This window comes from Lactuca virosa, chromosome 5 (assembly GCF_052849685.1).
Source record: "Lactuca virosa cultivar CGN04683 chromosome 5, Lactuca_virosa_CGN04683_v6, whole genome shotgun sequence".
Lineage (NCBI taxonomy): Eukaryota > Viridiplantae > Streptophyta > Magnoliopsida > Asterales > Asteraceae > Lactuca > Lactuca virosa.
In genome coordinates, this window is record NC_136430.1 from 363,766,531 (window position 1) to 363,789,935 (window position 23,405).

Sequence of the window (23,405 nt, forward strand, 5' to 3'; positions counted from 1 at the left end):
TCTTGCATTTAACACTAACCTAAAAATTTCCATTTACTCATACAGACACGCACAACACATTAACACTCACAGCCGTACACACACACACACAACCCTCATATATGCATCCACACACACACATCGCCCATAGACACACAACACACAACCATTATTTCTCTTTCGAGTAATTTTTTTTAAAGTTCAATAACTGAATGAGAATGTTCATTATCATACAATGACTGCTAATTGCTTTTAGCAAACATCGAATCGTTACCATACAATGAGCGTTAGTTAATCAAACGACATCAAATTAAACGTATAGCTTGGTCAATTAAAGCCACAAATAAAATTACTTCATAGACTTAAAATTAAGAACATATAATAGTTTAAAAGTAAACATTATATTTAGAGATATTGTTTAACTTTAAGTATATAAATTAACTAAAAATAAATAGATAATAAATGTAGTTCACTGTAGCAAAAGAAAAGGGAGTAGTAGTTGTTGGTGATTTTAGTGTCACCATGTCATGTTAAGTAACTGGAACTAACATGTGAGCTAAGAGGCTTCATAATTTATACTATATTATATGTACGGGGTTGTGCGGAGTGCACACATGTATAAGATCGAATTAGAAACCGGTTCGACGACTAGTCGGGGGTGCGGGGTTTCCAAAGGGGTAGCGCCCCTTTGGCGGGGTCTAGCGGCAGCGCCCCTAGCGGGGTCCAAGGGGCAGAGCCCCTGGCTGGAAAATTCAATTTCTTGAGGGTGATTATGGTAAAACTAACGAAACTCGTTCGTTTTTGGTAACCCTAAATCCTCATTAAATCCGGATTAACATTGCTTGCTTCCAAAGCAACTAATGACGGCCCAACCCTAATGAAACCCTAATCGTGTTTAATATAAAAACAACTCTTCCTCTACAGAAGGGGGTTACGATCTTAAGCTCTCGTTTTATCATACTTTCACAGAATCCTCTAGCATATTGGCTTACGTCTTCTGTGCCTAGAAACGTAAGTGTCCACTTGGATTATCCTAGACTGAATTTCTTGTAACCCAGGCATAGGGTAGAAATATCAGTTCGGAAAGTGATATCACGATCCAAGTTGGTATCCAGATCTCCACCACAAACCCTAAATTTCCCACCATTCGAACTGATATTTTCTGTTTCTGGAGATGGGTGACTCAATCCGCGAGATGACCACTAAGTTTGCAAAGCTGGAGAAGTTCGAAGTTGTTGACTTCAGGAGGTGGAAGAAGAAGATGCACTTCATGCTGACTACTCTCAAGGCAGCGTACGTGATGACTACTCCTAGATCAACAGAGCCTGAGGAAGGTGTTGTTGAGACGGCTGAAGAGACAAGAAAGAGACAGAAGTGGGTCAATGATGACTACATCTGCAAAGTTCACATTCTGAACGGTATGTCTGATGCTTTATTTGATATCCATAGTGAAGCCTTGTGTGCCAAGGAGTTATGGGACACTCTTGAACTGAAATACATTACTGAGGATGCTTCTAGCAAGAAGTTTCTGGTTAGTGACTTTAATAATTATAAGATGGAAGATTCAAGGTTTGTCACTGAACAGTACAATGAACTCATTGGCATATACGGTCAGTTTAAATTGCACCGTATGAATATGGATGAATCCATTGCAGTGTCCACTATCATTGACAAACTGCCTCCGTCCTGGAAAGACTTCAAACATAACTTGAAACATCAAAAGGAGGAACTGTCATTGGTTCAACTTGCTAGTCACATTCGTATTGAAGAATCTCTTCGTGCGAAGGAAAGTGACAAATCTGAAAAACCCAAAGGAAAAGTTGAACCTGGACAACCCTCGGTTCATATGGTTGAAAACAAACCAAGGAACTAGAACCACAAAGGACATGGCAAACGTAAGCAGGAACATGTCCCAAGCAACTCCAACAAAAAGAGAAAGGATCTGGTTTGTTGGAGGTGCAATCAAGTTGGGCATTGCAAGCGTGAATGTCGTGTGAATTTGGGCAACAATGGTGCTGGAAACAGTGGAGCCAATGGGAAAGTGAACGAGTCTTCAGCCCAAGTTAAAGGAGGAGGATGATGTTTCTTGGTGGATCGACTCTGGAGCAACGAACCATGTATGCAAGGATAAACGGATGTTTGAAACATTACCTCCGCTTGAAGATGGGTCGGTGCTGAAAATGGGAGACGATTCTTTTATTCCTATTTGTGGTTTAGGTGTCGTGTGTCTTGAATTTACTTCTGGAAAGACAATTAGATTATTTGATGTTTTGTTTGTTCCCAAGATTCGCAAGAATCTTGTTAGCTCTAGTTGTTTGAATTCTGATGGTTTTAAACAAGTTATTGAGTCGGATAAGTTTGTTTTGTCTAAGGGTGGAATGTTTGTTGGCTTTGGATATTTAAATAATAGAATGTTTCGTTTAAATATTGTTGACAAATTATTACCTGTTCAGAATTCTGTATTTGTATCTTCTGCTTCTAATGTTGATAATATATGCTTTGGCATGTAACATTAGGTCATGTCAACTTTAGAAGGATGCATGAGATGTCAAAAGATGGATTAATTCCAGCCTTTGATATGACATCTGATAAATGTAAAACATGCATGCTTACAAAAGTGACAAAACAGCCATTTCCTAGTGTTACTAGAAATTTAGCTGTTTTGGAACTTGTACACAGTGACCTGTGTGATTTTCACTCCACTCCTTCTTTGGGAAATAAAAAGTATGTGGTACCTTTTATTGATGACTGTACTCGGTTTTGCTATGTTTATTTGTTGCATTCTAAGGATGAAGCCTTAGATAAATTCAAAATATACAAAACCGAGGTGGAATTGCAATTGGGCATTTCGGTTAAGTGTCTCAGGACTGATAGGGGAGGTGAATATATGGATCCCATATACTTCCAATCAATGGGTATCATTCATGAGACCACGACACCTTACACGACTCAACAGAATGGTATTGCTGAACGCAAAAATCGAGTTTTAAAGGAAATGGTAAACTCGATGTTGTCTTACTCGGGATTGAGTGAAGGATTCTGGGGAGAGGCCATGTTAACGGACTGCTATTTATTGAATAGGGTTCCAAATAAAAGGAACAAAACAGTCCCATATGAACTTTGGTTCAAGAAAAAGCCGAATTTGAGTTATTTTCGGGTTTGGGGATGTCGGGCAGTTGTAAAACTCACCGAGCCCAAAAAGAAGAATTTGGGAGAACGTGGAATTGATTGCATATTCATTGGATATGATGAACATTGCAAGGCATATAGGTTTTATGTAATAGAACCTAATGATTCGATTTCGGTTAACACTGTTATCGAATCACGAGATGCAATTTTTGATGAGATGCGGTTTTCATCGATTCAAAGGCCTAAGGATCTGACTTTTGGTGCTCTTAAAGAGCAAAATTCAGAAAGTCGAGATGGTGGTAATGTGCAAGAACCACAAGAGCTTCGTAAAAGCAAAAGAGGCAATATTGTGAAAAATTTCGGATCCGACTTCCAACTGTACTTGGTGGAAGGTTCAAGGGATGAAATTAGTCTTGAATACTCTTATTGCTATATGAAGATGATCCTAAGACTTATCAAGAGGCCATGGAGTCTCGTGATAGTGCCTTTTGGAAGGAAGCAATTGATGATGAAATGTCATCAGTTCTTGAGAACAACACATGGGTGTTGTCTGATTTGCCTCTGGGTTCTAAACCTCTTGGTTGCAAATGGATTTTCAAAAAGAAAATGAATGTTAATGGAACTATTGACAAATTCAAAGCCCGGTTAGTCATTCAAGGTTTTAGACAAAAACCCGGTATTGACTATTTTGATACGTATGCTCCAGTTGCACGTATTTCTACTATTAGATTGTTGGTTGCCTTGGCAAGTATCCACAATCTGGTTATTCACCAAATGGATGTGAAAACAGCCTTTTTAAATGGTGATCTTGACGAGGAAGTTTACATGAAACAACCAGAAGGTTTCATTATGCCCGGTAAAGAGCATATGGTTTGTAAACTTGTCAAATCTTTGTATGGGCTGAAACAAGCGCCTAAACAATGGCATCAAAAATTTGATGAAGTTATTTTGTCCTCTGGTTTCAAGAAAAACCAATGTGACAAATGTTTTTATAGTAGATTTGATGATGCTACTAGAGCTGGAGTGATAATTTGCTTATATGTAGATGACATGTTGATTTTCGGTACCGACCAAAATCAAGTGGATGAAACAAAGAAATTATTATCATCCAAGTTTTCCATGAAAGATTTAGGAGAGGCTGATGTAATTCTTGGAATAAGAATTAAGAGGATGAACAAAGGATTGGTAATGACTCAAAGTCATTATATTGAGAAAATTCTCAAGCGGTTTAATTTTACCGAGTGTTCTCCTGTGAGTACTCCTATGGACTCAAGTGTGAAATTAATGCCAAATAATGTTGTTCCCATTTCACAATTGGAATACTCTAAGGCTATTGGTAGCTTGATGTATGCCATGACAAGTACCAGACCTGATATTGCTTTTGTTGTGGGTAAGTTAAGCAGGTACACTAGCAATCCTAGTGCTCAACATTGGCAAGCAGTGAATAGAGTGTTTAAATATCTCAAGGGAACCATGAATTATGGTTTGAGTTATTTGGGGAGTCCTTCGGTTTTAGAAGGTCATTCAGATGCAAGTTGGATTACCAACATGGAAGACCATTCCTCAACTTCTGGTTGGGTATTCTTGCTTGGGGGAGGTGCCATTTCTTGGGCTTCCAAGAAGCAATCTTGCGTTACAAACTCGACAATGGAATCTGAGTTTGTTGCGTTAGCAGCTGCTGGTAAAGAAGCAGAGTGGCTAAGGAATTTAGTCTATGAGATTCCTTTGTGGTCTAAACCGATAGCACCTATTTCTATCCTTTGTGATAGTGTTGCCGCTTTGGCTAAGGCATATAGCCAGGTTTATAATGGCAAGTCTAGACATCTAGGTGTTAGACATAGTATGATTAGAGAACTAATCATGAATGGTGTGATTTTGGTTGAGTTTGTGAAATCGCAACAAAATTTGGCAGATCACTTAACTAAAGGTCTGACAAGAGACTTAGTGCACAAGTCTGTAATCGAGATGGATTAAAGTCCATTTAATTCTATAATGATGAGACACCCAATTCCCTCCTAATATAATGTTAGGAGTTGAATTCAATGTGGAAAGCTCATACTTATAGATTGGAACACATGAAGTATTCATCCCAGGTATGTGTTCGGTTCTGCAAGTTAGCCAGGTTGAAGTTTAACTTCTTAATAATTCGTTTGATAAATGTATGTGCAGATACATGGAAAGGAGTTACCTACGTGATTGTGAAGTGTAGCCGCATTTCAAGAGGTTGTGGACTTGACCTTGATACGATCATGAGAGGATTGGGACACACGACTTTATAATAGTGTCAAGTTGTATTATGCTAGAAATTCAATAAACTAGTATGTATTTTACTTTCTGATATTCAAATGGGTTGATGGGTTCAATTCTTAGAACACCCTAATTCTCGAGTATTTGCAAATGTATGATACTAAGTGGAAATTCAATCGTTTCGATAATTTCATTATGTACTAGTTTGGTTTGTTTGATAAAGGTTATGTTTGTTCATGGGTTACACTAAAATGGGGGAGGATTGTTGGTGATTTTAGTGTCACCATGTCATTTTAAGTAACTGGAACTAACATGTGAGCTAAGGGGCTTCATAATTTGTACTCTATTATATGTACGGGGTTGTGCGGAGTGCACGCATGTATAAGATCGAATTAGAAGCCGGTTCGACGACTAGTCGGGGGTCCGGGGTTTCCAAAGGGGCAGCGCCCCTAGCGGGGTCCAAGGGGTAGAGCCCCTGGCTGGAAAATTCAATTTCTTGAGGGTGATTATGGTAAAACTAACGAAACTCGTTAGTTTTTGGTAACCCTAAATCCTCATTAAATCCGGATTAACATTGCTTGCTTCCAAAGCAACTAATGACGGCCCAACCCTAATGAAACCCTAATCGTGTTTAATATAAAAACAACTCTTCCTCTACAGAAGGGGGTTACGATCTTAAGCTCTCATTTTATCATACTTTCACAGAATCCTCTAGCATATTGGCTTACGTCTTCTGTGCCTAGAAACGTAAGTGTCCACTTGGATTATCCTAGGCTGAATTTCTTGTAACCTAGGCATAGGGTAGAAATATCAGTTCGAAAAGTGATATCACGATCCAAGTTGGTATCCAGATCTCCACCACAAACCCTAAATTTCCCAACAGTAGTTCTTCAAATAATTGAAATAAATTAAAAGGAAAGGAAGAAGGCTTCCCTTTCTCATTGGTGCTCTAGTTCACTGAATCTTCTCTACGTTTGCTTGGTTCAATAAACCTGAACCCAAAATCACAAAGTGTTAACCAAGGTGCACCTGACCTTCATATGTGTAGTGGACTTTCCAGTTAAAACCTTTAGGACTCGAAGAAGCATGAAAACTCATTGCAAATGGAGTTAATTATGCATTTAAGCCCAACAGAAAGTAACCAAATTGACAAAATGAAAAATCGTTTCTTTTATCAAATTTTGCAATAAATTATAGCTTTGAGTCAATACCATAGGTCTGCACTACAATATATTAAAATTAAAAATAACATACCCCACCCATCCCCCTCCCACCCCACCCACTATATCAAATTTGTTGTTTTTTTCACATCGGAGAGCAACGGACCTCCACCACATACATCCACCGGAATCACTGAAACACCAGATCACTCCCGAAATCTCATAACCACCGGACCGCCTACACTTGTCCCCAAACCGGAAACCACCTCTCTGTCGACCTCCCTCTCTTATTGCTTCTCCGATTTGCTTGTCACCACCTCTTGTTTCACTGACTACCAGATCTGGATTCACTGGATCTTCAGTAGATGGCCACCAACTCTGGTTTCCCGATATGGTTTCAACAGCAAGCGTCGCTGCCTTCGAGTCTACATCTCCGAGTTTGGATCAGGTTTTAACATATTTCTCTTAGGCGATTAAAGGAATTCACTCCAAGGTTGCCAACAACTTTTGATTACAAGTATTAGACCATCGATTTATTGAACGAAAAGAGACATAGTCAATCTATGTCGCTATACATATTGTCACAGTGATAGACAGATGTAGCGAAAGTGGAAACGGATAGCACAAGTAGTGGAGATTCATTTTTTCACAGTAGTGAAATGGTGGAGCCGGAGGTGTCGAAACCGGTGGTGTATAATTACAAAAATTGATTACACTCATAAGTTTAACGGTCATTAGAGAAGTCGTCAGATGCTAAGGTAACATTTAGTTACCGGTCATTATGGTACTTTTTGCACACTTAGGTAAATTTATTGGTCAAATGTGTACAGAAGAAAGTGACAAAATGGTATTTATGAACAAAAATTTGAGTTTAATGATTAAAAGTTTACCAAAATATTAAGTGGTCGGATGTGTACCGTGTCGCATAGTTTGTTGTTCTTTCAAGTCATTAACTTTAATAATATAACAAAATTAAGTAACTTGTGGACGTAGATCAATATTACACATGTATTTGTTTGAAATAGGTGTCCAATGTCATAACTAATTGATATAATTTTGGGAATAACAACAAAGTCATTTTAGTTTTTCCGTCGTGAACTAAAAGAGATAGAAATAATTTGAGAGGGAGAAATAAATAATTTGTTAGTTTTTCATAGCTTGATAAATTAATTAGAAACTAATTTAGAATTAACTCGAAATTAATTAGAATTAATTTGTGCTAATTAAAAGGTGCATGGATTGAATGTTAATTGTTCAATAACTGAGCAACTTGAACATTCTGGATCCCTTGGAAGGGATGTATGAAAATTCCTAGGGATAATCCATTGGATTTTCGTCCATGGGTATAGATAAATATGAGATTTCAATTTTGGATTAAATTGGATGATTTAATTATTCAAATCTGATTTATCTACAAGTAACCTTCAACTATAAATACCCCTTCTAGTCACCTATTAATTTCGTCCCTTTCTCCTTGCCTCTCTGATTTTCGAGTTTGGCATTTCTCCTCTTTCTTCTTGAAAGTTCAAGTTCTAGCATTTAATCTTTTGGGTGTGACACTTTAGAGGCATTCTACTTTGGGCGCTTCACTTTCATCAAGCGTCAAGAAATCGACTCAAAGGATCTTCAAGGTAGCAAAATATGGTTTTTTTCGACAAGGTTGTATTTTTTAACTATCTTTTTTTATTCATATTATTAGATTTGTATTTTTTGTAGGGTTTAGATCTTAACTTTCCTTGGAATAAATGTTAAATGTTTATGTTGCCATGTGTTTATTATATTGTTAGGATTAGTAAATCTCATCGGTGGTATCAAAGTCAGGTTTAGGATATGTGCACTAGATTTTGAATTTCTTAAAGGTTGAATGCTTAAATTCAAAGGTTTTCCAGAACACAAAAAAACCACTAGGATTTTCGATGAACCATAGGGTTATCGAAAATTTTGAGAGTTTTTAGGAGTTTTGAAAAACATCAATATGTTAAGAATTCTAATCCTCATCCGATTTAATTTCCTAACTAATCCAAATTGGAAAGATTTAAAAATTAATTGGATTAATTCAAATTTGGTAAGTTTGAATTTGATTAATACTAGATTTAGTTAAAAGATCAAATTTAAAATATGGTAGATAATTATGTATATGTATATTTTATTTCGATATATATTAAGATAATCCTTAATTTCGGTTAATAGACTAACAACTAGATAATTATTGCTAAATATATATAAACTAAAATTTGATATATATATATATATATATATATATATATATATATAATTGATTTAAATTAATTAATTAAAAGTTAATTAGAATAAATATGATTAAATCTTGTAACTTTAAATTGTTTAAAATACACCTTGCATATAATTATAATTGTTTATACATGGTATATGTATAACTAAAATAGTAAATACATTGTTAGTCAAATCAAGAGTATGCCTCATTCATGAAACCAAGCTATAAGAGAGGTATAAACAAGTAACCTATAAAATGACCGCTGAATGAGTGTCCTTTTCACTCACTGCTTCTTTGTGTGGTTGATTGTCGTTAGCTAAAAAGGTTTGATGGGATGATGTCTCGTTAAAAGTATAACATATAAAGTAATAAAATAAAATTATCGTATTAGTTATATTAGGAAATGTGAATAGTTTCTAATCCATGAAAACTGCACATTATTCCTTATTGTTTATTTATGAAGTGTGTGATGTTAACCGGTACGTGAACTCGACAACATAACATAATCAAGGGGTCACACGGGTTTTGCATGGTTGGTTCATCATCTTATTTGTGAAACCTCCGTATCTCAGACACAAATAAAAGATGTGCAAATCCGAGATTAACATGTCATTAAATAATATTAATGAATCTCAAAAGATATAAGAATTTCATAGAGCTTGAAATTGATAAATAGTATTATCTGCCTAAAATAAATTGATATAATTATGGTATCCCTCGTCATAAATAAAATCCAAAATATAGATCCTAGCCTTAATATAAATTAGGTAATTATTTAAGGATTCAATCAACTAACTAAGTTATATTTCTTAATTTAGATGTCTAGTTTGGATGAAAATCCTCTCCCACCTCCTCCTCTTCCTGCACCTACAAATTCAAACTTCTCCTTACTCTTTGTTCTCCAAAGGGAAAAAATTACTAGCTGGCCAAACTACCTCGATTGGATGCGTAACCTTAGGATAACCCTAAGGTATGATAACCATGAGTACATTCTTGATGATCCCATTCCCGACATTAATGAGTTTTCTACTGATGAAGAAAAGGTTGCTCACCATAAACATATTGAAGACTCAAATAAGGTTTCTTGCATCATGATCGCCTCAATGTCCTCGAGTCTCCAAAAGACTTTCGAGAACACTTGGGCATGTGAAATGAACTTTCAGTTGGCTAAAATGTTTTAACAAAGGGTAAGTCACGAATGATTTCAAGTTGTCAGTTCCATAACGTCAGACAAGCTAAATGAGGGAGGTTTTGTATGTGCTCATGTTCAATAAATGACGAGCTACATAGACAGACTTGAGAATCTCGATGTTTTCTTTGACAAGAACCTAGTTGTGGATCTTATTCTTGGATCTCTCCTTAATTCATACGATAACTTCATCATGACTTATCATTTGAATAGTATGGATAAGACATTGATGGAACTCTAAAACTTACTCAAAACTACAGAATTTGGACTAAAGAAAGCTCCAACCAACTCTCAAGCTCCAATTCTTGCCATTCAGAATGGTGGTGGAAAGAAAAGGAAACATTGCAATCCCAAATGGAAAGGAAAGGCTCCGCCTATACCCTATCATCAAGGGGGTAAAGAGAAATGTGAATTCTCTATTCCACCATTTAAGGATCCGAAAGAGGCAAAATGCTTCTACTATGGCGTTAAAGAGTGTGTGTTTGGTGCATTTCCTAAAGAACTCGAGGATTAAAGAGCTTGGAACGAGAAGGAGCTTATAGATCCAACATCTAGTCAGTTGTAGCATCCATTTGAAGGTTAAAAGTCGTTACCTTGATCATTCTCTTGCTAGATCTTTCCATTCAAGAGTTTAGGGTCCCTTTTAGCCCACTTTGGACCCATTTTTAGAAGTTGGGCATGAGTTGAAGTTGTAACTTCAGATCTGGACTCCTCTAGGCCCCCATAGTTATAAAGTTATCGACTTTATCAATCTTTGGCCCTTCTCTATGCCCTAAACCTTGTATAAGACTTAGTTTTAGTGTTTTAGCCTCTTGAGGCCTTGCATGCACGTAAAGTTTCCAACTTTACGTGGTATTTCAGTCCTAAGGTACTGGATCTGTAGTTTGGGGCTTTGGATTCGATTGGCAGGACTGAATATGTTAAGACAAGGGAAAACTCGGCGAGTTTCCCTGGCAACTCGACGATTTGGATCGGGTTTTCCCGTTTTCGGTATGCACAGTGAACTCGGCGAGTTGGTTAGGGTTTTCCCCGGTTTTCTGAACACTGAAGGAACTCGACGAGTTGCTAGATGCACTCGACGAGTTGGGTCAACATGGACTGTTGACCTTGAATTTGACCATGGTTGACCAAGTTTGACTTTGAGGGTATTTTGGTATTACGTGATTTTGACAAAGTTAGTCACATGATGGTTGTAGGTAGTTGAGTTGGAGTTGCGGGTTGGGACTTATCATATCTTATCAGTTCAACATTCTCGAGAGGTGAGTCTCTTCACCATACCAATGGGTCTAAGGCACCAAGGCCGGCCCATTTTGTGATATGTGGTACACTAGTTGAGGTAGTGATATGTGGTATGTTAGTTGGTTATATTCTAGGTGGTATGCTAGTTGTATATGTGATACTTGCAGGGAAGACCATGGGGGAGCCTATGACTCTTGGATGTAAGACCATGTGGGGGAGCCTATGGCTTTTCAAGTAAAGACCATGAGGGGTGCCCATGGCACTTGGATGTCAGACCATGTGGGGGAGCCCATGGCTTTCCAGTTAAAGACCATGGGGGAGCCCATGGCACCTAGGTGTAAGACCATGTAGGGGAGCCCATGACATCCTGAAGTAAGACCCTGGGAGGAGCCCACGACATCCTTATATGTTTGTATGCATGACTGGTGGTTTATGTAGCTTATATAGCTAATATGGATTATGTGTTTAACAGCCATAAAAATCATGCCAAATTTAAACTTTTTAAAACATTTTCAAAACCAACGATTATTACAAAACTTGTTTCCAAAATAGTGTAATGTCAGAGTATCCCAGAATCAATCATAAAAATCATGAAATATGAGGAGCTGTAAGATCACGCCTTCGCCTTCCCACGATCATCAGAAGTACCTGAAATAATAATCGATAAATGTAAGTGCGAAGGCTTAGTGAGTTACCCCCAAAATACCAACGCCATACAACATATCAATAACATATAAGCAAACAACATGCATAATGAGCCTTCAGCCTGACTGGACCGCCTCGCAGGCCTTCAGCCTATCTACACCGCTCTCCGAGCCTTCGTCACGTCTGGACCGCCTCGCAGGGCCTACAGCCTATCCGGACCGCTCGCCGGGCCTTCAGGCTGACTGAACCCCTTTGTAGGCCCTTCAATTTATTCGGACCGCCGTGGGTATATTGGCCTTCAGCACAAAGCAGGACCGCCTCAACCCAACCCCCAATAACCCCGATTCTGACGATCCTTATATCAACGGAAAGGTAACGAGAAGCCCTACACTTATATCAACTCATACCTTTCTTAAGACCTTCCAAACAAAAATCTATTTTCCACAAAAGCCCAGCTGACACTACCGAAATACCCATAGGCTCCAAAACACGAACCGAACACCCGGATCACTTCTAATACATCACCCGCACCCAAATGGGCCTAGATCCTACATTTCAAAAGCCCTAATCCTTACGATGACCGATCTTCGGGGCACAACCTCAGACTAGGAATCGATTCGAAATAGGATGTTACAACTCTCGCACACTTGAATTAGATTTCGTCCTCGAAATTCGTCCTTCCTTCCCAGCACTTACCAACCTGAAAAGGAATGAACCTGAAACCCTCTAGAACAAAACCACCTCTATCCTTCCGAAACTCGAAACTTCAAATTAACCTAGCTTCCCGACAACTGCCCACACGAACCATCATAGAATTTATTCCATAAGAAAACCAGCCTAAACAGAATACTTTTCACCCGAAATACCTTGAGGCTTCCAAAATAACAAAATCACCGGTCAACTGCAGCTACCGAATAACAAGCAACTCCACACACGAATCCCAGTCGCTAAACCCACTTCGACTCTTCCTGCTACCACCTGCTGCTTCTCAGACGTAGCCGAGACCTCCCTGGTCCCAACTTGTCTGCCCACTACTCGAAACACCGGACACCTCACCGATTGCTGAGCCAAAAGACACACACACACCCAACAGTCCCACGCGTCTCCCGAAAAGAAAACCGACTGGCCGGACTTGCTTCCACACCTTGCCATCAAACTTCTGCTAACAGAATGAACGCTACATGACCCACTGCAGACTCACTTTCTACCCGGTCTTTAACAACCCATCTTCTCCTCACTTCAGACATGCTATGGCTCTTTCACGGATAAAACCAACCCAAGACACATCACAATAACTCAAACTGCCATCAACTAAACCCATCCATTACCCTTGAACCTGGCGATTTGTGCCCTCAGCGTGTAAATATCTCAATCTGTATTCTGGTGGAGCGAAAAATCATGCACTAAACATGCACGATACCCGACTCGAGATCTTACCCAAAACTGATTCGATACTCACTCATGTCTCAACATCAACGAATCTGCACCTGCATCTCACACCACATCCTCCTAATTACCAACCCATTTTACCTAACTGATGGGTTGGTATACCCAATCTGTCTTCGAGACTTCCAATCTCGCACCTGGTCCAACCACCAAGTTCCCAAGACTCAACCACCAGGCTACCCAGCCTGAACCCTTCTGCATCACACACTGGTTACCCGCAGTTCCTGCAACTCAAGATCCAACCCTTGACTCAACAGTCTCTATCAGTTCCAACCTGAGTTTCCATAATCACCCAAACTCGCCCACGGACACCAATGATCCTCAATCCCAATATAGAGAATAATTCCATAACGACCCTGGCCAGCGTGCCCAAAGCACGAGCTGATCCCCCTTCCATGCTTGTGACCATCTCATAAATAGTCTACTTTGAACTGACGAATAGTATGATCCTATCACAGCCTAACACTACTTCCCTCCAATCATGCTTACCACTCATGGCCTTTCCACACTCCACTATCACATCGTCGCACCTATCGGGCCGAATCCTATATCCCATCAGGAGTTTGGGTCGCACCTACGGATTCTCACTGCTCACTATGCATAATCAAGGCGATGCCAACCGGCGATTGGGAGTTTACTCTACTCCCACCAACACAACCTAGGCCTAAACAACCACTTGTTTCTCCCCCACTTGGACTCGATGATGCTCTTTCACCTCTTATGCCTTATGGATCTCTGATCCATTTTCATCAATATGGATGACCCGCCCAAAACATGTGCCAACACACAAGCGCCCCATAGTTATCCCAGCACAATGATCACTCAGCTTTGGACATCCTGAAGAATACTCTTGTATTCTTAACTAATCAGATGATCTAATCACCCCCCACTAAGGCGCCCTTTTACCAAAGAAATCTGAAGGCAAATACAAATTTACCACCATCTTACCACTGCCTATGGATCGGTAAATGCTACGGGCTACCCCGCAGTCTCACAACACTCTTGCCTCATCACAACGGTCCAAAACCTCACCATCGATCCATCGGATCAGACACACCCTAAATCGAACACCCACTCGTAATGTCACTTGCTGACACGATAAATCCTGCTACGCTTGTAGCAACCCATAGTCCTGGAGTGATAACTTCATCGTACGGTTTCCCGCTCGTGCTGCACTGTATCTGGCACTGCTGGACTCTCGAAAGCTGATCTGAAATCTTGGGTCTCTTCCTAGGACCCTCCAATATATGCACCTGATATGGTCCCCTTTTCCCAATGTGCTCCAAATCAGTCCCCCGCTCTCGAGCTCTAGAAATCATATCATTTAGGGTCTCGCACCCTGATATATTCACCAACTCAATCGTTCACAGCCGAACTGTAGTAGATGAAGCAACCTCTGCCCCAAATCGGGCTACAAACTACTCCTAAGACATAATATCCAATCCCGAAAGTGCAATAGATCACACAAGCAATCCTTACCGTTCGACACAAGAGATCCAAGGCGAATAAGATCTTAGTTCCTATGGGTAGGGACGGTAATCGCGTAAACCTCACAAGATACTAATGCCACATCGACCCACCCACGCTCACCAGCACTGAAATACTATCGCCAATCCTTGCGACCAACTGACCCCGAGCTGGAATGCAATCTGACCCAGGGGTCACCAACTTGCTCACTCCTCCGAACTCGGAAAACTGGAAGGGAACACTCCTTGCCCTAAGAAACGATATTCCAATCCATCAATTAACCATTCTACTTCCAGCTGCAAAACTCCAGCTGAACATAATCATCACTCCCTTCCGGAGTCCCCGCGACTCGCATCCCGGCCTCGACCAAAGCCTCAAATCTAGAAACTCCTGTGCCAGCCTCTCTTACTCAACCCGCGGAATGTAACGAGTACGAAACATCTCCCGGATCCCAAGTAACTGCAGTCCTTTACTCATCAGAATATGTCCCAGTAAAAAGACCCGGTACTGGAAAGCTCGACCAGCTCCTCCCATTGTCGTCGTTACAGCTGTTGTAGCTGCTGCGGCAGCCGTCTCAGCAAGGGCTGCATAGCGCTCTTAGAAATACTCAACCATAGCGGTCTTAATAGACCCAAACATCGCCGGCAACTGTCCCCGGACAATCTTGATCACCTCCTCCCGGGTGATCTCACTGACACGATCCTCTGACAATACTGGCATATCCTGGCTGCGAGTTCCCGATCCTGATCCGGATCTGGTCTCAAAACGTCTCGTAACCACCATTCTGATAATACGCTAGAGAGATCTCAGATAACCAATAGAATAATAGGGAACCAACTCCCAACCAAACCGTAGGGGTTGTGACTTCCTTGCTATGCATATGGGTCCTGTTCTTTCAGTAGTACGGGCCTATACTACCTTCTACACCTACCCATATTTGTCTCAAGTATCACCACAACACCCTAACAATATACATAAACATAGCGAGCGCTCAATCCTCACTCCTAGAGGAATGCTAAATATCTCATAACTGGCCTCCCACCCTGCATCACTAGTGTATGCTAGCCATACATAACCCTGGACCCTATAGACTTTCGAATACTTAATCCTACCCTAAGCCCTTCATCAAACAAGAATAGGAAATAAGGCCAAACCAATCATTCTCAGGCTATAAGATCTTAATTATGTACAGCCGTGATGCATACACCAAGCAACTACAGTAATGATGTCAATTTCATATAAGGAAAACCCTAGGCTACCAGGCATCATATAATCAGGCAATTCTGTCATGCAATTCCTGAAGATCCCTAGCCTAGTACTAGCATGCTGTTCTAACATATCACAAAATCAAATAATCCGTAAGGTATTTTGGGGTCTATTCGCGAGCTCCGGCTGATCGTACACTTGCATCCTCCTTTATTATTTTGAAAACACTTTAAGAAAATCGTTTTAAATATTGTCCTCAGTTTGAGACTCGAGACACTAACTCACTCAAACCAAGGCTCTGATACCAAGTTGTAACATCCATAAAAATCATGCCAAATTTAAACTTTTTAAAACATTTTCAAAACCACTGATTATTACAAAACTTGTTTCCAAAATAGTATAATGTTAGAGTATCCCAGAATCAATCATAAAAATCATGAAATATGAGGAGTTGTACGATCACGCCTTCGCCTTCCCGCGATCATCAGAAGTACCTGAAACAATAATCGATAAATGTAGGCTCGAAGACTTAGTAAGTTACCCCCGAAATACCAACGCCATACAACATATCAATAACATATAAGCAAACAACATGCATAATGAGCCTTCAGCCTGACTGGACCACCTCGCAGGCCTTCAGCCTATCCGGATCGCTCTCCGAGCCTTCGGTACGTCTGGGCCGCCTCGCAGGGCCTACAGCCTATCCGGATTGCTCGCCGGGCCTTCGGCCTGACTGAACCCCTTTGCAGGGCCTTCAGTTTATCCGGACTACCTTGGGTATGTTGGCCTTCTGCACAAAGCAAGACCGCCTCAACCCAACCCCAATCAAAAAAATATGTGCACATAATATCATACGCTAGCATATATAACAGTCAAACCGATCTAATAGATCACTAATCATAGCAACATCCTATAACCAGGATATAGACCTAACCGGACACTAACATAACATCATCCTATATACCAGGATACTGACCTAACCAGGTCACTAAGCATATCACCATCCTAATTACCAGGATGTCAATCAATAAGCATATCATGTAATAAACCCAGATACAAATCCGATAAGGGCCGACATTGGTACCTTAGACCCAGTTGATATAGTGAAGAGAACTCAGCTCGAATGCAGAAGCTTCCTGAAAGAAATCCTTAGCTGCTGGCCTGTCCACTTCCTGAGCTATAAATACCAATCAATATACCCAATTAGAAATTGGGTCCCATACCATAATCCTTCATCCATGCATAGGGAAAAATGACCATTCTACCCCTGGCCCAGTATGATCCAAAACTAAGGCCCAAACCCAAAACAAAGCCCAACACTATAATGTCCATAAATCCATCAATGGCCCAATTTTCCAAATTAGGCCCAAATCCTTCCGGGGCCTTTTCCAACATCACTAACAACCCATAACCTGATGGCCCAACGGGCCCAAGATAAACAAGCCCAACAGTTGGCCCATACCGAAGCTCAATATGCGAAACCCATTCTGACTGAGTACGTAGGGCGTACTCAGCTGTACACAGTGCGTACTAGCCTCGTGACTTGTACGCTACACGTACCAGCTTGTACGCCCAGTGTACTCCTCTGTTAAGTCCTTATTGCTATTAAGCACTTAATGCTTCAAACCAAGGGACCAGATTACAGATATGAGCTCTACTTAACATCTTAATCCATAAAGTTACTGACTTGGTGACTTTATATGACCCACATGAACCCAAACTCAAAGTATAGGAATCTACTTCCATGAAAATGACCATAACTCTTACATGAACCCATTAAGACCTCCAAGATGGCAACTTTCTGCCTTAGGGACTCAGTTAGCACCAAGGGTGGCAACCCTAAGCCTATAAACGGATTTGGAACCATAGAGCTTCATCCTTGGGACCAAAATGAACTAAAACTCACAAATGAGAGATCTAAGATATCAATGGTCTAGTTTAGAGCTTTATACCTTCATCAAGCTGACAATGAGTCACAAAAGCCAGATCCATAAGCTTTTCCTTGATCCCCATCTTTGCATCAAATTCCACTTTCTTGAAATGGGTCAAACACTCCAAAAATGGACTCCATAAGCTCAAAATGCCACCATGAATGATTAGGGACGATTTCTAGGGTTTTAGAGGGTGGAGGCTGAAGATATTAGGGTTAGGTTATGAGATAAGGAGCTTAAATAGGGTCCAAGACCCTAAAATAGGGTTCTGATCTGACTGGTGTACGCCCAACATACATATGGTACGCCCAGCGTACTCCGAGGAACATTCGCGACCATACTGGTCAGTACGCCCAGCATACTCCAAGGTACGCCCCGCGTGCTACCTTCTTCACTAGTACGCCCCGCGTACGCTTTGTGTACGCCCCATGTACTCGACTAAGCCTGAAAACCACGAAACTTCCGAAGGCCATAACTTCTTCGTTATAAACCCGATTCCGACGATCCTTATATCAACGAAAAGGTAACACTGAAGCCCTACACTTCTATCAACTCATACCTTTCTTAAGACCTTCCAAACAAAAATACATTTTCCACAAAAGCCCAGCTGACACTTTACCGAAATACCCATAGGCTCCAAAACACGAACCGAACACCCGGATCACTTCTAATACATCACCCGCACCCAAATGGGCCTAGATCCTACCTTTTCAAAAGCCCTAATCCTTATGATGACCGATCTTCAGGCCACAACCTCAGACTAGGAATCGATTCAGAACAGGATGTTACAATCTGATTATGTGGATTATGTAGAGTATGCTTTGGAGAACTCACTAAGCATTAGCTTACAGTTTGTTGATTGTTTCAGGTAATTTTGAGCCGAAGGGCAAGGGCAAGGCTTGATGGCGCGACGTGCACTCTCCGGTATTTTATTTGGGGACACTCTGATATTTGAAATAAAATGTTGATGTTATGAATTTGAAAACAATTGTCATTGAGATTTTATTGTTTATGGGAAAGTTTTGATTATTTAAAAATGAAAAATTTATTTGGAAAATTTGGGTCGTTACAAGTTGGTAACAGAACCTTGGTTTGAGGGATTGGGCACACTCTCGGGTGTGTCAGGACTCAAACTAAGGAACTGGTAAAATTGTTTTACAAAAATCAAAAGTTAAAAACTTCTTAAAATGAAAAAAAGGGGAGAGTGCAATGCGCATGATCGTCCGAGCTCAAGTAAGTAGTTCCCTAATATGATAGCCATTTTATAATGATATTTGGATTATGATAGTCGGATGGATTTTGCTATGTGTATGCTTTAAAAATTGTATACGGTTAGGATCTTATAGCCTTAGAATGATTGATTTGGCCTTATTTCCTGTTCCTTGTCTGGTTGTGGTCCTAGGGTAGAGTTTGTTATTCGAAAGTCTATTTGATCATGTTCTGTGTATAATTTGCATGCATAGGGCAACCTGTTATGATTGATTTGAGATCTGATTTGATGGGATTGAGCAAATCTTAGGATAACCTAGGATTTGAGTTATGCAGTAGCCCGTGAGATATGTTTTGTTCTGGGACGAATTAGAGTTATCAGATAGAGATTTGGGGAAGGTACATGTCGGTGTGGAAGGTAGTATTGGGTCTATACTACTGGAAGCACAGGACCTGTACCCGAACTGATGTTAGATCTGGAAGCTCTAAGGAGTACCGGTGTGGGAGGACCCACTTTTTGATTATCTTGATCATTCTGTCTTATCAGGATGGTGGTGACACGACTTGGAGCAGGGGGTCAGGATCAGGATCAGGATCCGGATCTGGGCCAGGCAACGGTACAACGCCCATTGACGAGAGGTTGTGCAAGCTTATGCAGCCGAGGTTACAAGGGGCATTCTTGATGCTACCCCAGTGATTTTTGGGACAGTCAAGGAAGGGATTATGGAGATCATGGAGGAGCGACTCAGGTTGTTCAGAGGCGAGATTGCTGCAAGCCAAGTCGGGGCCCGAACTCCCTCGTTCCGGGAGTTCAAGGTGTGTGGGGTGTCGGAGTTCTCCAGGGTCAGGGACCCCATAGTTAGTCGACACTGGGTGGCATACATAGAGAACTCCCAGCGCACGAGCTCTTTCCCTGATGCGGCAAAGGTGGGGTTTGCTTCGTGTATGCTGAAGGACCAAGCCCGAGACTGGTGGGGAGAGGTGACCAGTCAGGTGGGGGCAGCTGGTGTGGCTGAGATGACATGGGCAGAGTTTTTTAGATGCTTTGATCTGGAGTTTGCACCACCCATTGAGGTGCAACGGTTAGTGAGGGAGTTCCAAGAGCTCCAGCAGACCACCGAGACTGTGGCAGAGATCACCGTAAAGTTTCGGGAATGAGCACTGTTGATTCTGCAGTATGCTATGGACGAGGTATCATTCCATGATGAGGGATGATATCCGAGAGTTTGTGACCTTTATAGGGTACAAAACCCTGAATGAGATGGTGGAGAAGGCTTGTGAGCGGGAAATGGAGTTGGAGTTCCGCACTAAGCGGAAACCAAAGCAGGCACAGACAGCTGTAGGTCAGGCTAAAAAGCCTAAGACCTCTGATTCTTCTAGTAGGGGCCAGCAGGACCGGGTCCGGTGTGCCAAGTGCGGTAAGCCGCACAGTGGGGTTTGTCGGGCGGCAGGCTCGGGATGTTACCCATGTGGCCAGCCGGGTCACATGAGTAGGGATTATCCCAAGAAGGGCTTGATTTGTTTCCACTGCAACTAGATCGGCCATAAACGGGCCGTTTGTCCGAGGTTGCAGGGAGGAGGAGGAGCAGTGGCGGCGCCTGCACCCGCCACAAGGAGGATCACTGATAGCCACCCTGCTAAGGCGGATGGTCCTGCAGTGAAGAGCCGCGCGTTTCAGTTGACTACCGAGGAGGCTTAGGCAGCGCCAGACGTCGTGACTGGTACGTATTTTATTTTCCTGCTTGATATTGAACTGTATTGCTTATGTATATATATGTGCTCATGAATAGGGACCTTTATGGTCAGTGGTATGTCGGCTCACGTTCTTTTCGATTCGGGTGCTACCCGATCGTTCATATCTCTTACGCTTAGCAAGAAGTTCCGGGACGCTCCGGGGATTTTGGATTCCCCGCTTAAGGTTGAGATTGTAGATGACCGCACTATGAGTGCTACGAGGGTATATCGGGACTGTGTCCTGAATATATTTGGGGAGAGGTTTCAGGTTGATCTGGTACTGATACCGTTGCGAGGGCTGAAGGTGATTGTTGAGATGGACTGGTTGGGGGCCAATGGGGCCATGATAGATTGCGAGTGCCAGCTGGTGAGAGTTCGAACCCCAAGTGGGGGAGAACTGGTTATTCATAGGGAGAGAGCCTCGCAGGGGCCAACCCTCTGTTCAGCTGCGAGGGCTAGGAGACTTCTCCATCAGGGTTGTTCAGGATTTTTGGCATATATCTCAGATACGAGGGTTGAGACCCCGACATATTTGGATAGTGTACCTGTTGTACGAGATTTTCGGGATGTTTTTCCCGAAGAGTTGCCTGGGGTGCCTCCGGAGAGGCAAGTGGAGTTTCGTATTGATTTGGTGTCGGGTGCCGCTCCGATAGCCAAGGCACTGTACCAGCTAGCTCCGCCCGGGATGCAGGAGCTGTCTACACAACTTCAGGAGTTGCAAGACCGAGGGTTTATTCGTTCGAGTAGTTCCCCGTGGGGATCATCGATCCTGTTTGTGAAGACGAAGGACGGGTCACATAGGATGTGTATTGATTATCGAGAGCTGAACAAGCTAACGGTGAAAAACCGTTATCCGCTCCCAAGGATCGATGATTTGGTCGATCAGCTGCAAGGTGCATCTTGGTTTTCCAAGATTGATCTTTTGTCGGGGTACCATCAGATGAGGATTAGGGATGAGGATATACAGAAGACATCTTTCAGGACGCGGTACGGTCACTATGAGTTTGTGGTGATGCCATTCGGGCTCACTAATGCCCCATCAGCGTTCATGGATCTCATGAACAGAGTGTATATGCCGACGTTGGATTGGTTAGTGATCGTGTTTAGCAACGATATCTTGGTCTATTCTAAGACCAAGGAGCAGCATGAGCAGAATCTGAGGGAGGTATTAGAGACACTGAGGACGGAAAGGGTTTATGCCAACTTCTCAAAGTGTGATTTTTGGTTGTGAGAGGTGCAGTTTTTGGGGAACATCATCAACCAAGAGGGTATTTTGGTTGATCCACCCAAGATTGAGGCGGTGATGCGGTGGCAAGTACCGAAGAATGCATCTGAGATTCGTAGCTTATTGGGTCTAGCAGGGTACTATCGGAGATTCATCCAGGATTTCTCCAAGGTCTTCGTACCTTTGACTTGTTTGACCAAGAAGAATGTGACATTTCGGTGGGGTCCGGACCAACAGTTGGCTTTCGAGACCTTGAGACAGAGGTTATGTAAGGCCCTGATCTTAGCACTACCCGATGGGTTGGATGATTTGGTAGTGTATTGTGATGCGTCTATCACCGGATTAGGCGCTGTAATGATGCAGAGGGGGCATATGATTGTGTATGCCTCGAGGCAGCTGAAGCCTCATGAGGCGAACTACCCCACTCACGACCTGGAATTGGGGGCAGTGGTGTTCGCCCTCAAGATCTGGAGGCATTACTTGTATGGAGTTCGATGCACCATCTTTACTGACCACAAAAGTTTGAAGTATTTGATGGATCAGCAGAACCTGAACATGCGGTAGAGGAGGTGGTCGGATGTACTGAGGATTATGATTGCGAAATCATGTACCACCCAGGGAAGGCCAATGTGGTGGCCGATGCCTTGAGCCGTAAGGTGGCAAGTGCTCCGATTAGGGACGTCTGTTTGAGGATGACAGTGATCTCTCCATTGTTGGATATGATCAAAAAGGCTCAGGTGGAGGGTTTGAAGAAAGAGAACTGGAAGTTAGAGCGGATTCGGGGTTAGTTTCCCTATTTTGTTCGGGATAGCCGAGGTCTTATGACACAGTGTGGCCGGGTGTGGGTACCGGTAACCGGGGGTGTGAGACTGAAGATCTTGGAGGAGGCACACAAATCCAAGTTCTCTATTCACCCCGAGGCCACAAAGATGTATAGGGATCTGAGGTTGAGTTACTGGTGGCCCTGCATGAAGCGGGACGTTGCATGGTTCGTGGAGCGATGCTTGACCTGCAGGAAGGTCAAGGCTGAACATCAGAGGCCTCACGGCAAGGTTCAGTCGTTACCCAATCTCATGTGGAATTGGGAAGAGATCACAATGGACTTCATCACGAAGTTACCGAGGACGACGAGGGGTGTGGATGCCATATGGGTTATTATAGATAGATTGACGAAGAGTTCCCACTTTATTCCAATCTCCAAGAGCATCTCCACTGAGAAATTAATGGATATTTATGTGCGAGAGGTGGTGGCTAGGTACGGGGTGCCAATGTCAATGGTCTCTGACCGAGATGTCCGATTTCCATCCAGATTCTAGAGAAAGTTCCATGAGGAACTGGGCACTCAGTTACATTTCAGCACGGCTTA

At 42.0% G+C, this 23,405-nt stretch overlaps 1 protein-coding gene across 1 annotated transcript; it reads left to right on the top strand.

The window, feature by feature from the left end:
* The first annotated feature begins 1,174 nt into the window (after nucleotides 1–1,174).
* Nucleotides 1,175–1,852, top strand: LOC145113550 (uncharacterized). The gene has a single exon (XM_079049620.1). The coding sequence runs from the start codon at nucleotides 1,175–1,177 to the stop codon at nucleotides 1,850–1,852; it is 678 nt and encodes a 225-aa protein (XP_078905746.1).
* Nucleotides 1,853–23,405: the final 21,553 nt, after the last annotated feature.